The 14,624-nt window shown below is 40.8% G+C and overlaps 1 protein-coding gene across 1 annotated transcript in view; it reads right to left on the minus strand.

The window, feature by feature from the left end:
• The window catches only part of Nwd2 (NACHT and WD repeat domain containing 2), a 148,385-nt gene that overhangs the window by 48,158 nt on the left and 85,603 nt on the right, over nucleotides 1–14,624 (minus strand). The window contains 1 exon segment of the mRNA XM_038318123.1: nucleotides 10,158–10,274. Within this exon segment, the coding sequence (XP_038174051.1) occupies nucleotides 10,158–10,274 (117 nt within the window).

Genomic DNA, 14,624 nt, shown 5'->3' on the forward strand with positions numbered 1-14,624 from the left:
TTATCAGACCCAGGCCCAGGAAGGGCAGCACTGATTTTGATTGCCTCAGAATCCATGATGGACTTTTAGGGCAGGAAGGGAATTAATATGGTAACTTGTTGTAATCATATAATATAGTGCAAGCGGAAGAGTCACCCCTGGAGAGATGACTTACTAGCTGCAGATGGTAATATAAGCATATGTACAATGAACACAATACTGCGTCTTCTTAGGTTGAGGTAGGGTAAAAATTCACCAAAACATTGTAAATAGAAAGTCCCATCAGTACGAGTCAGGGATTGAAGGAGAAACTGGAGGGTTTGAAGAATGTGCTTTCATTTAGGAATCTCCTCAGGGGTAGGGGAAGATTGGAAACAAATCAACAAAGGCAACCCCATCAGAGCCTGCAGGAAATAAAGGTCTCCACGGGAGACAGGCTGACATCTTAGAAGACAAGTCGTGACAGATAGGAAATCTTTGAAGGCCAGAAGAGACAGAAATGAAACTAGGGAGATGTGCCTAAGTATATCCGTTCCTAGAAGGAATATTGGCAGAGTGAGAAAGGCCTTAAATTCTTGTTTGATTGAAAAATTTGACCTGGGCCAATGAAATCGAAGAACAGAAAGCAAGATCTCAGACTCACTCTTCCAGAGAGTGCTAAAAGCCAGAAAAGTTCTGTAAACATTTATTTTTTTTAAAAAAGTTGCATTCCACAACACAGTTCTCAAAGGACTTAAGTCTCAAAATTCCATGTCTTCTCTGACTTGCGTCTCTCTAGATTCCACCCCTCGAATGCTCATTTTTCCAGTAAGGGAATATTGTTGAACTGCATATAAAATTTGACAGATAACTATTTACACAGCCTTCTACATAAAGACAGCAAATTCTCCATTTCTTACTGGAGGATTTGATTTAAATAAAAATACTAAATGTTAAAAAAATGTTTTCAGGTCACACTCATTCAGATTCTAATGCTTTGGGCTGCAATAGAAAGTATTGGAGTCATTCTGGTGAATGGATTTCATAGGGGATGAACTTGGGCCATGAATTTCATGGATGGATGGAAGCACAGGGGAAAGCAACATGAAATATTTAATGAATTCAAGTGATAGATACATGTTTGGCAGAATGTGAGTACTTCTTATTTTCTGAGGATTTTGTTCAAAGGATTTACGAGATTAAAACCCTGACAAGACAGAGTTGAGATGTGGTCTGAGGACAGACAGGGCAATGGTGAAACTGGCTCCAGATTCCTCGCGTCACAGTGGGAGAACATCACACAAGTGGGATTCTCTAGCTTAGGGATACCACGACTTGTTCAAGAAGTCGCTGGCATGCCAAGTACTTCTGTTTCTTACCAGGGACATTCTTGCAAGATGAGATCTGAAGAGATCTCTTAGAAACTAATTATTTTGGTTATAAAGAGAAGAGGAAAACACCTTCCAAATTTAGTGAACGGTATTAGTCTCATGAGCACTAGAAACAGAAAGAAATCAGGGGTTAGGTTAAACTCTGATGAGATTCACTCACATCTTCCTAAAAAAGGGAACGCTTCACAGAGAAGCGGTCCTCAGCCCTCAACAGTCACCAGTTTAGGGAGGCAGTGTTTCCTATTCTGTTATGTGAATACGCCACATACATGATTTCACATCTTTCTATTTGAAAATCACATTAAGAACATAGTTTCCTGAATAACCATGGTACTTTGTTGGGTATAGAAGTTGAGTGCACGGGTGTGAATTGGGGTGCTCCTGGCTGGAGGGACTGCACAGAGAAAGCCCTGTGTCCACTCTCCCTTTGTCCACTCATGTAGGCTGGACTCACCCATCTGACTGGTGAAGTGGGAGAAAAAGGATGGACTATGCCCTCAGCCATCCTCTCTCTGGGTCTGGCTGCTTTCACAATGATAATTCAGCTCTCATCCCATACAGTGCATATTACAGGTTTCTAGTTGTGGGGAGCAGGAAGGGCTGAGGGGTTAGGATGGTTGTGGTGGACATTCTCTTTCTGTGACTTAGTACTTTAGATCGGGGTGGGTTCTAAGCCATTTTCCACAATAGCTTTATCATGGAAAAGATGGTATTTTCATCTTCACTTCCGGGATTTCTGCATCTGTCTGAACTGATTTTGAATTTGTAGCTGGACAAGGAAGCGCCTGCTCTGAGCCCTTGGTTTCTGGGTTCCGTCAAGACCAGGGGGGACTGTCAGTCTGAACTCATTTGCCAGATTTAATAAATAATGTTGAGAAAGCTCTGAATTCCATCTGCCGGGGCTCACTTTCCAGCTCCATCATGTACTATCTGGGAACACTTGAGACATTACAAAAAGATACCTCTGAAAATTTCATTTATAAATTGGGGACAGGCTGGCAGAATGGCTCAGTGCATAAAGGCAGAGTACCAAGGCTGATGACCCGAGTTTGCTCCCCAGGACCAACATGGTGGGAGGAGAGAACCGACTCCTGCCAGCTGTCCTCTGACCTCCATATGTTCACTGTGGTATATGCACACACACAAATAAATAAAAGTAATACTTTTTAAAAAAGAACCTGAATTTGAATAATCCTATTAAAAAATCTGAAACAGGAAAGCAGGGCAAGTTCTACAACAGGAAAATGATAATGTTTTAGAGGTTCCTGAGGTGGAGTGCCAGTCCACAGAACTAAACGTCCTCTGGAAGTCGAGGAACTTCAAATTCAGCTCACTACAGTGGATGCATGCATCTCAGACAGTTCAGGCTTTATTCTCGGGGATAAAGCACAGAAATACAATCCCTTCTGAGAATTCACAAGCCCTCACGGGACCGCGATAAGCACATACAGAGCTCTGGCGTTAGTCTGTGTAGCCTCTCGATCAGCGGCGAGAAAGCCGGGAGCTGTTTCTGGAAACATGAACACTTGAAGACTGACACTTGCGCATTTTGTGTATCTTCTTTTGAGTCATTCATTAAGGGAAATAAATGTGCAAGTGCATCAGATGTGTGCAAGGGCATCAGCGTCCCTGGAAGTGGAGTTACACATGGCTATTAGCTGCCTGCTATGCGCCAGGAGCCAAGCCTGTATCCTCTGTAAGAACAGTGAGTGCTTTTAACTGATTGGCCTTCTCCCCAGTCCCTCTTCTCTTGTTTCATATTGACAATATGAAACAACGGAGCGCTATATAATTGACTTAAAGACTAAGAGCACACAGGGAAAAATCTCTTTGCTAGCATTTTGGAAATGAAAGGAAGCTAAATCTTCAGAGCTATGCTTTGATGACTCTCCATTTCTTTCCTTCACAAATATCAATTTATCAATATTTTCTTGAACTGACTTCTATAATTAACATTTTTTTCAGAAAAGTATTTGCATCCTTTGGCTTAGAAACTTGCTCAGCGTGGGGTTTTGTATGTACTTTCTTGCAATTTTCAAAGCTATCTTTACTGCATGTTTCAAATTCTATATATTTGAGTTATATAGATGATGCATGGCCATGGTATATTATTATACCAATTATTAATGTTATTTCTATTGTTTTGGCCAAGTAACCCCTTTACCTCCAATTTTGCTCACATGCTTTCCTCTATTTTGTTACATTCTTTAATGATGCTTTATTATTATTAAACATTGTCTAGAATCCTTTCTAAAGGTATCTTAAAAATTACTTTTATAGCGTGCATGTGTGTGTATGTGTGTGTGTGTGTAGTGTATACATGCCATGGATGTAGAGGCCAAAGACTATTTGTGGAAGTTGTTTTCTTCTTCTACCATGCGCCCTGGGACTGAACTCAGGTCAGCAGTCTTGGTAATGAGTGGCATTACCCACTGAGCCATCTTGCTGGCCCCTCTAGGTATCTTTGTTTACTGCTTCTGACAAGAGTGTTTTCCTCCACAGAATTAATTGCCAATGGTAGGTTTGGATTTTCATTTTGTTTATATTGTTTCTTCGTTTCCATTTCTTTCTGCATATCATATGGTGTTTAGTCTCTGTACCACTGGCTTTGACATGCATGAGAAGCCATTCTATCTATGTGAGTTACTAGTACACACATCTGTGCTCAAAAAAAAAAAGAAATCAAGGTACACTGACTCATAGAACTTCATATGTTGAAATTAATGCCTCTTAATCCAGGGAAAACAAAAGTTGAGTGGAGAAAAACTGAGAGGCAGCATTATAGCATGTGACCGTGTAAACCCTAGCTGTAGGGTTTACGAACTGCGTTCATGCCTTGAAACAATTCTTATTAGCTGTGTGTATTGACAAGAGTCAAGAATCTTCTTTTCCCCACAGTTACAACAGTGACTTGCTCATAAATTATTGGAATAAATGAATTTATCATACTATAAAGCATTCATAATACAGTCTAAATAAGTGTCCCATTCCCCTTTTTATGTTTATAAAAATCCTCAAAACTTCAAACATAAGAAGCAGGCCTTCCTTTTAAATTAGGGAATCAGAGAAATTAAGGGTGCTTAGTTTTCATACAGTGTTGAGGCAGAGATAAGAAATGTATTGAGTAAAATGAGATATAAATGAAAAGCTATTTAAATGTACAGTTATCCAGACAAAACTTATTTTAATTTAATCTAACAGTAGTTTTAAGATTCCACAGCTCCATATTTTAGTGTGCGCTATTTAATAATGACATTCCTAATTGCTTTTTAAAAATGCATAGCATTTCAAAAAGCAGAAATAACCTGTTGATCTAAAATTTATGTGCAATCTTTTTTTGGTACTTTGTGAATATAATACCAGAATTTATAATCTAGTTAAGTATAAAAGGAAATTCTTAAAGTACACAAACCTTCCTATTGTAAGAATTTATTTCTTTGCCCCAAGAAAACTTTTAATACATTCTTCTGCATGGCAGGGAAACTCAGAGAAACTTAATATATGTTTTACATTTTATCTACTGGATCAAAGAAGCAGATAAAACTTAATTCTTTGCATTCTTTTGTGATATCAAAAATGGAACTGAAGGAGGTATTTGGTGCCAGCAGAAACATGGGACTGCTGGTGTCACCGTACTTCTGGATTATGAAGAAAAAGTGAGGAAAAGGAGACCCACTGTTTCTTTCATTTCCTGAGAAACTTTAGCAGACTTAATTAGAATAAGGACAGGGTGGTATGCTGTGTTAGATAACATTCATAGGGAGCCGGCTTCTGTGTTTTTGAACTTTATTAAATAAACAAGTTAACAGTTTACTGGACATATATTCAGAGTTTAGAAAACAAATTGATCAAAAGGTAAAGCTTAATTTATTGATTGCTTTTGTGTGTGTGTGTGTGTGTGTGTGAGAGAGAGAGAGAGAGAGAGAGGAGAGAGAGAGAGAGAGAGAGAGAGAGAGAGAGAGAGAGAGAGAGAGAGAGAGAGAGAGAGCATGTACGTGAACACTCATTGGCCTTCAGTAAATTTGGGCTTCTGGGTTATTCTACTGTGCTGTGTAATGGGTCAAGCTATGGGTATGGCTTACACTGTGCAGTGTCTGCCATTAGGTGCACTAAAACGGGATGTCTCCCAAATTTACACGACAGTAGGGTCATTCCAGATAATGTATTTATAACTAAGTAAAAACGAAAGTTAGCTTGAGCATTTTAGAGTCAGGCTTTAGCCTCATTATGGAGGAGACAGGTATGGTGACTAATAGACACCCTTTGGAAGCTTGTCTCAGCTGCTACGTTTTGAAGAAAGCTGAGTCCAATACGTCACTGAGACTACCGTAGTCAATTAAGATACAATTTCTTCCCTGCTGTTGGTTAATCAGGGTCACCTCTATCTTTATAATTGATTCAAGTTGGGAGCCAATTAATAACCATTTTACCGGAATATAATCCAGACTCTTCCAAATGCTTATTCAGCTGCCTCTTTTAAGGCTGATAAAAATCTATGAACCTTGTATAACTTTGGGGTCAGAAACTAAAACTATTCAAAAGTTCAAAGTGCTTTGAACTGTTTGGAACCTAGCTACAGAGTGGCTGTGCAGGTGCCCAGGATAGCTCACTGCATCTAGAAAGATGCGGGGCCACTTGCATTCCTACAGTTACATCGGAGCAACCAGTATGCTAGCTAAAGAGGCATGAGGAAGATCAGAAGATGAGAGGGACATTATAGCATGTTGGCATTTCTATGGGCAGCTGTAATAAAAGGCTACCAAGTAAGAATGGCTCCTAAGCCCCACCCTGTAAAAGGAGACTGCTCTTTTGTTCCCAGGGACCCAGGCCCGAATAATCACACAGAAACTATATTAATTTACAACACTGCTTGGCCAATAGCTTAGGCATATTCCTGGGTAACTCTTATATCTTCAATCAACCCATTTCTATTAATTTGTGTATCCCCATGAGGCTGTGGTTTACCAGGTAAGGCTCTCTGGCGTCTGTCTCCTTGGGCAGCTACATGGTGTCTCTCCGACTCTGCCTATGCTCCTGCCCCTCCCCCCCCGCCGTGTGTGTTTGTGTGTGTGTGTGTGTGTGTGTGTGTGTGTGTGTCTTCCAGCCTGGCTGTATTCTGCCCTGCTATAGGCTGAAGCAGCTTCTTTATTCGTCAACCAATAAAAAGAACATATATCCAGAAGCACATCCTACTTCACCACTCCTGCCTGCACATACTTTCTGGGGTGAGATCACTTGCCCTGACTTCCATTTCCACCTTTTTCCTCACACTGAACCCATGATGTAGATACATGAAATTATTTCTTCCTTGGAGGTTTAAAGAGGAACAGCAAAACCAATACTGTGCCCACTTCAGTAGGCAAACGTGTAATGTGGTTTAAGCTTTATTCTTGGTCTGGGGAATAAAAGACATAACCCCTTCTTAAAGTTCGTAATCCCTTAAGGGATTGTGATAAGTACACACAGAGCTCTGATGTCATTGTCAACTTCACGGGCTTTAGAACCACTAGGAGACATACCTCTGGGTATGTTCTGAAAGGTTTAGTTGAGGAAGGAAGATCCATTCTGAATAGATAGTTTACGAGCATCCTGGACTACATAAAAATGGGAAAAAGACTAAAAAACAATGGAACCACACCCAAGCATGTATTATGAATACTTTCTGGGTTTTTATACTTCATGAGGAAGTCAGCAAAGCAGCAGTGTTTATCTCTTAGCTTCCTGGCTGCAGACACAATATGGCTAACTATTACATGCTTGCATAGCCATGACTCCCCCACCATGACAAACTATATCCTCTCAAACCGTAAGTCAGAAGGAACCCTTTCATCCTTAGCTTGTTTCTCTCAGGTATTTTGTCATGGTAATAAGAAAGTGACAATACAGGAACCAAAGAGAAAGGACCCAAACTACAGACCAGAACAGGTTGGGGTGGGGACTTGCACATACTGAGAATTATGAAGAGAACACAGATAGCATGAGCAATAAGGAACCTTACTGTGCTTCATTCCAGATAATAAAGACTTTACTTTCAGCAGAAGAAAGTTTTACAAATTTTCTTTTAAAAATAGTTTTTAATATTTTTTTATTCATTTTATATACCTTAAAAGCTGAGGAAAATGGTAATTGTGGTCTCAACTATGAGCCGTTTCCCTGTTAGCTCCACTGCTCTCTGGAAACGGGTGAGGATTTTACATAATAAGATCTGATGAATCTGGACTGGAGAGAGAGTGCTCTTAACCCTTCGCTCTTGCAGGGGATCTGTATTTGGAATCCACTACTCACATGGTGGCTCACAACCATCCTTAACTCTAGTTCCAGGGGATCCAAAGCCCTCTTCTGATTTCCACAACCAACAGGCATGCATGTGGTGCACATATATACATGCAAGCCAAACACTCATACACATAAAATAAATAAATTTAAAAGAATATGGTGAATTTATATCTAGCAAAGTAATATCTATTGCATATGGTTTATAATTTTCAAATAGAGAGATAAGAATGAACGCTATACCCCATTAACACTGTTTATTTATTTATCGTGTTTGTGTACCCGATAGCTTGCATGTGGGAGTTAGAGGATGTGTTGGTTTGAAAGAAAATAGCCTCCATAGGCCCATAGGGAGTGGCACTTTTAGGAGATGTGGCCTTGTTGGAGTGCGTGTGGTCTTGGTGGAAGTGTGTCACTGTGGAGGTGGGCTCATAAGCTCAAGCTACCCCCAATGTGGCACACAGTTTCCTTCTGCTGCCTTCATATCAAGATGTAGAAGTTTCAGCTACCTCTCCAACATCATGCCTGCCTCTCAGAGACAGTAGTTAAGGCCTCCCTTGGGAAGTCAGCAAAGTCTGGCATACCATGTTGAGGACCAAACTCTCTCCCTGCTCCCTCCTCGTATCAAGACTGAGCAAGGTATCCCACCATAGGGAATGGGCTCCAAAAAGCCAGTTTATGCATCTGGGATAATTCCTGGTCTCACTGCCACACCCCCACAACGGATCAAGTCATATAACAAGTAGTTTTTGTTTAGGCACAACATTCTAGAGTGTTATGAAATGGGGCAAATATCTGTTACTTTTGAATTCCCTAGGCTGGACTGAGACAGAGCTATTGAGAACATGGCCCCTGCGTTGCCAAGAGGTATATACAGTTGTAGGCTTCTTAAATCTAGCTTTCTGAGCATGAAGGAATTGGATCTAACCTGTGTTCTGTGGTTTGCATTTCTCTCACACCTCCCCTGCTTTCGTGGCTTGTATTATCTCCTTTGTGGACAGTTGTTTTAGGTACCTTGCTTGTAGAAAATACTGTGACCAAGGACAACTTGGAGAAGAAAGGGTTTATTTTGCCTTATGGTTCCAGAGGGATGAGAATCTATCATGGTGGGGAGTCATAGCAGCAAGTAGTAGTCATAGCAATAGGAGGAGGAAGCTCCTGGCCTACATCTTAACCACACAGGGAAGCAGAGAAAGTCAAGTGGAAGCAGGCTAAGGCTGTGAACTCTTGAAGCTTGTTCATAGTGCTGTACTTCCTCTAGCAAGGTTCACCTCCTAAGAGTTGTATAACATCCTGAACAACACTACCAGCTGGGGACCAAGGGAGCCTTTGAGTGTATTTCTCATTCAAACCACAGTGATTCATTTTTCCAAGACTTAGATCACCGTTTTTATACATTCATTCTGCCAACCTCTAAACCAAGTTTATTTCTCCTTTGTAGTACTGTGTCACTCTCCAAGGTCTGCATTTCCCTGCATGTCCCAGGTCAATCTTGGACACACAGGAAGGTGGTTCTTAAGATGCCAGTAGGATCATTTCTTTACTTCCTTCAACATGTTTCGTTGACTTCCTTTGTCACTCAGTAAAAGAGAATTATTTCTTTTAATAAATTTTTCTTTCTAGAATTGGCAGTTCTCAACTATGTGCAACCATTTTTAAAATAAATTCCAAAGGCCTTGCAGGTACCCCTCATCTGCACAGCATTCTCCTTTGTTCCCACTCTTGCAGGTGCATGCCAAGGATAAGCCTGGACAACCACTTTTTAGAGAGCTCTGACCTAGAATATCAGCAGGTTCTTTCTCACCCGTGCTACCTATACCATTTTCCTATAATGGCCACCTGTCATTAACATAGCAAATCTCCCCTCTTGCTTGCATTCCCTCTCTTCTTTCCTTCATTGTGTTGATCACCATCTGAATTCTTGTTTTACTGATTTACTTTGCTTGCTCCTTCCCACTTCTATTTACAGAGGAATGCAAGCTCCAAGAGAGTGAGGAAATATATTGCTTTCACTCATTGCAAAGGTCGACTCAAGAGAAGATAGAGCCCCAAATGGCACTACCACATGCTTTACCCTGGCATGTGCCCAACACAAAGAGCAGCCAATAGCACATACAGACCTTGATGCAATTCATTATCCTTGGTAAAACCTTTTAATTGATAAAATAGACATTTTAATATTGGGGGAATAAAACGATGTGGTGATGTAGTAAATCAAACAGCTTGACGAGCAAAGCTACTGCAAGACAGAAAGCCATTCTTATTGCTAACCGCAAGTTGGAAAATTGCTCAACTCCAAGTCATTCCACCCATTACCATTTCAAAAATATTCATTATTAATTTGTAATATGTCTTGTGAGAGCTGAAGAGATTTTTTTTCACACATGTGGGTAAGCAGGCAGTTAAAATTCTTTAAAAAAAATACATAAGAAATCTTCCTCTTGGTACTTAAACAAAAACCCTAACTTCCACACATCAGCACATGGCGACACATTCTTATGATGTAGTAGAAAACGTTAGTGTTTTTATACCCACAACAAAGCATGGACCTGCAGATGTCTTCAGGCACTCCTCCAGCAGCTTCATGCGCATCTTCTGCAGCTCGGGGCTGTCCCATTCATCCTCATCAACTCCCCAGTACAGATCTATGACCTGCAGACAAAAGGGTGAAGCAGTATTAATTCCCCTGCAGGGAAATTAAATTTACCCGTGGGCTTCCTTCTTGCTCACAATGTCAAGCTAATGTGACTTTCAACTTTCCTCTTCGCAGCGCGCTTTCCCTTGGAGGGGGACACCAAGTTTCAAGATCTATCTAAAGAGACACGTTTTTTATCCCATGATGGCTTAGGAACGAGCATTGTGATTTCTTATTTTGTTTCTGATCAAGGAATCACATGAGCCCAGAGAAAAGGAAACGGTAAGTGTAGGAGGTTCTGGAGTGTAGGATTTAATTACACTGAACTAGCAAAACTGAACGTATCTGGGATAAACTAACTATATTATTCATGACAAATCACACTGTAAAATATTATCTTCTGCATGTGCTAATATAAGAAAAGACACTGATCTGACATCAAACATTTATACTTCTTTAGAAAAGAGAAAGAAACCAAAAACCCCCTCCTTTCTGCTAATATCACGTTTCATACCAGAGGATACAATATTTTGGCTATCCCTGTTTTATCTATGAACAACTTGGCTTTCATCAATACATATTTGAAGAACCTTATTGGAAAATAGAAAGGTGTGCCTTACTGAGAGATGAGGATAATAGGGCCCTCTATCTCCTGACTTCAAACACTCCCTGGGAAGATTCTCTAAGTCTGTAAAAAACTTTCTGAAGGCAGTTCTATGAAAAGATCCTTGCAGAGCCGCATGGGTTCATTCATTCCCTTTGCTCAGCACTATCTGCATAATGTAATTGCTTCCGCCTGAGGCTTTGAAGGTTGTTGCTTTTCCTTCCCTAGTTTCCCACATCAGGAAAGAGAAGCTTCCTGCCTCCCTTGCAGCTTGGCTGGGCTTGGGTGAAAGGAGTCAGAGGAATGGGAGTCCTCTGTGATGCAGGCAGATTCCAGGGAATCTATGTGCATCCTGGTTCTCAGCTGTGGTTCCCACACGGCTTGTGTTTCTACTAGAGATCTGACATGTTGAATATGAGTTCTTGGATTGCCTAAAAAACCCATAATAGTATCTTTAAAAAATATTTCCATGAAGAAGTGGCGAGAGACTGCTCTGGAGAGAGAGCTGGTTCATTGGTGAAGAATACTTGCCATTGCTGTTCAGTCATGAGGACCACAGAGTTAGGATCCCAGCATCAGTGATTGGTGGGCCACAGCTCTAGTTCCAAAGCTCACACAGACAGACTGACAGACATTAAATCTTTAAAGAATATTCCCACAGTTCATTCCAGGACTTCTAGCATATCTGAAACTCTCCACGCTGACTTGGGGGACTCTGCTACTTAAACTACATTATAACTACATAAACTACACAGTGTTGCGGTGGGGAGGGATATCTGGCAATGAGGTGATAACCTGACTGATCAATTGGAGAATCGATGTGGGATTTCCCTCTGTATTCTATGAATACCATTGGTTAATAATGATACTGTCTTGGGCCTGCACAGGGAATAGAGGTAGGTGGGGAAAACTAAACTGAATGCTGGAAGAAAGAACAAGGAGTGTGAGAGAAGCCATGGAGCCGCTGCCAGAGACAGACATGTTGAAACCTTGCTGGTAGGCCATGAACCTTGTAGTAAAATATAAAATAATGGAGATGAGTTAATTCTAGATGTAAGAGGTAGCTAGCAATACGTTTGAGTAATTGGCCATGCAGTGATTTAATTAATACAGTTTCTGTGTGGTTATTTCAGGAGTCTGGGTTGCCAGGAAATGAACAAGCAGAGGGTAGCTGGGAACACACAAGCAGCCTCCTTACAATAGAGAATCGCTAGCTGTGGATATTTAAAATTAAAGACAAGTAAGCAGAGATGTAAAGTTCAGTTTCTCAAGGGCTCTCTGGCTCCTTGTAGTTGCTGACTCTTAGTCTGGGTAGTGGGGAAATAGCATATGCCCCATTACCTAATTCCAGAGAACAGAGTTGTATGCCACTGAGTTTCAGGAGGGCACAGAAGGCATCTTTCAAGAAAATAGGACAGACAAGACTATAAAGTAAGTACCTGGTAAATAATTTGACCACATTCCATTTGTGTGATTTAGAAAATGCCTCTTTTTTAGACATTTTAATTTCATTGCCATGAAACTGTTACAATATAAAAACTGTTACAGATACTATATAAAAATATAAATGTTAAAACAGGACATTCTTATTTATTTTTAGAATTTATATATTGTATCATTTTGTGTTTGAGCGTTCTGCTTGGATGTATGCTTGTGTATGACCTACTTGTCTGGTGCCCACTGAGATCAGAAGAAGGTGTTGGATTCCCTAGGATTGGAGTTTAACAGTTGCTGTGAGCTGCCAATGTGGGTGATGGGAATTGAACTTTAGTCCTCTGCAAGAACAACAAGTGTGCTTAGCTGTTGAGCCAACTCTCCAGCCTCTAAAACAGGGAATTTCCAGCCACCAGTCAATAAAGCATCAAAACACTCAAATTCATTGCCATGTGAATGGTACTACTGATTGGGCCACATACAACATGGCAATCACACACAGACCATGCCTTCACCTTCTTAACCAACACTGGCCGGGCATGAAGTCATACACTGTAGAACGAAACATAGACCACAATAGAGATGGACATGCGAAGAAATAACTAGTAGGAAAACTCTCAGAAATGGTGACATGAGAAAGGGCAGCATTTTTAAATGGCACATAGGTCAAGGAATCACAAAGGAAATAAAAACTCTCGACAAATGGAGATGAAGATATAACAGACTAAAGTATAGGAGGCAGTCAATGTAGCACCAGGAAAAACACTGTGGCTAAGAAGAATTATATTCAAATTTTCTCTTTTTTATTTATTGAAAATAGATTCTTCTCTTATTCAGTGCATACCTTCCCTCCACTCTTCTCACCCCCCTACCCGCCAAATTAAGTTTCCCTTTGAAGACACTAGAAAAAGAAGAGCAAACGCTATATCCAAACAAACAATGAAAACAATCAGAAAGGGGGAAGTAATGGCTCATCATGAAAATTTATGAACCAGAAAAACGTAGGGAATCAACAAAATAAAGCATTATTGAAAAGGCTAAAAGAATAAAATTTTAGTGAAAATTACAATGGTGCTGAAGGAAGGAGACTCCACACCCTAATGCCAGGAGTGAAACATTATTATCTACCCTAAACGAATAGCCAGTACAAAGGAATATGCTAGAAACAACCAACTGTGCAACAATAAGTCAGAACTGAGATGAAATGAGAAAATAGCTAAGGAGATACAAATTAGTGGAGCTGACTCAGACAGATTACACAGTGCATACATATCTTTAAGAAGATATCAAATGTGACCCCAGCTAAGACTCCTAGCCTAGTGGATAGTTAGCCTGAACTGGTCATCTCCTGGAATCAGATAGGTGTCTACCCGAATTGTCATCAGAGAGCTTTTGTCCAGTAACTGATGGAAGCAGATGCAGAGATCCATAGCCAAGCTCCAGACCAAGCTCCAGGAATCCTGTTGAAGACAGGAAGGAAGGATTGTACATGCCAGGAGAGTCAAGGCCATTGCAAGGGAACCCACAGGGACAATTAACCTGGGCTCTTTGGAGCTCACAGACACTGGGTTGACAGCTAGGGAGCCTACACGGGCCTGACCTAGGCCCTCTACATATTTCTAACAGCTTGGGCTACCTGTGGGGTTCCTAGTAGTGAAAGCAGGGTCTGTCCTTGACACGGTGGCAGGCTTCTGGGAACCTATTCCTCGTACTGGGTTGCCTTACCAAGCCTTAATATGAGGGGAAGAGCTTAGCCCTACCTCAACTTGATATGCCATGCTTTGTTGACGCTCATGGGAGGCTTGTCCCTTTCTGAACAGAAACAGAGGAATGGACTCTGGGATCCTGGGCAAGGGCAGCAGGAGGTGGGGAAAGGGAAGGGGAGGAGAGGTGGAAAGGGAAACTGTGTCTGGGATGTAAACTAAGTGAATAAATTTAATTAACAAAAGAAAAATGAAGAGATCAAATAGTAAATAATGCATTAAGTATTGCTGGAAGGCAATGCCTAACTCCAGATGATATGCTGGTAATGACTGTTGAACATTTATGGAAGAATTAATATCAATTCTTCAGAAGTATTCCAAAGATTTGAAGGAGGAGGGCCCTTTCTTTTCTTTTTTTTTTTTTAACTTTTAAAAAAGTTATTTAAAGAACAATTTTTTATTTATTTTACATACCGACCAAACTTTCCCCTCCCTCCCTCCTCCCAGTCACCAAGCTTCCAACCTGCCCTTTCCTTTCCACTCTTCCTCCATTTCCATTCAGAAAGGGGCTCCCATGGGCTTGAGCATTGCATGGGACATCAGTGTTGAGGCAGGACAGAGCTCCT

This window comes from Arvicola amphibius, chromosome 1 (genome assembly GCF_903992535.2).
Source record: "Arvicola amphibius chromosome 1, mArvAmp1.2, whole genome shotgun sequence".
NCBI lineage: Eukaryota > Metazoa > Chordata > Mammalia > Rodentia > Cricetidae > Arvicola > Arvicola amphibius.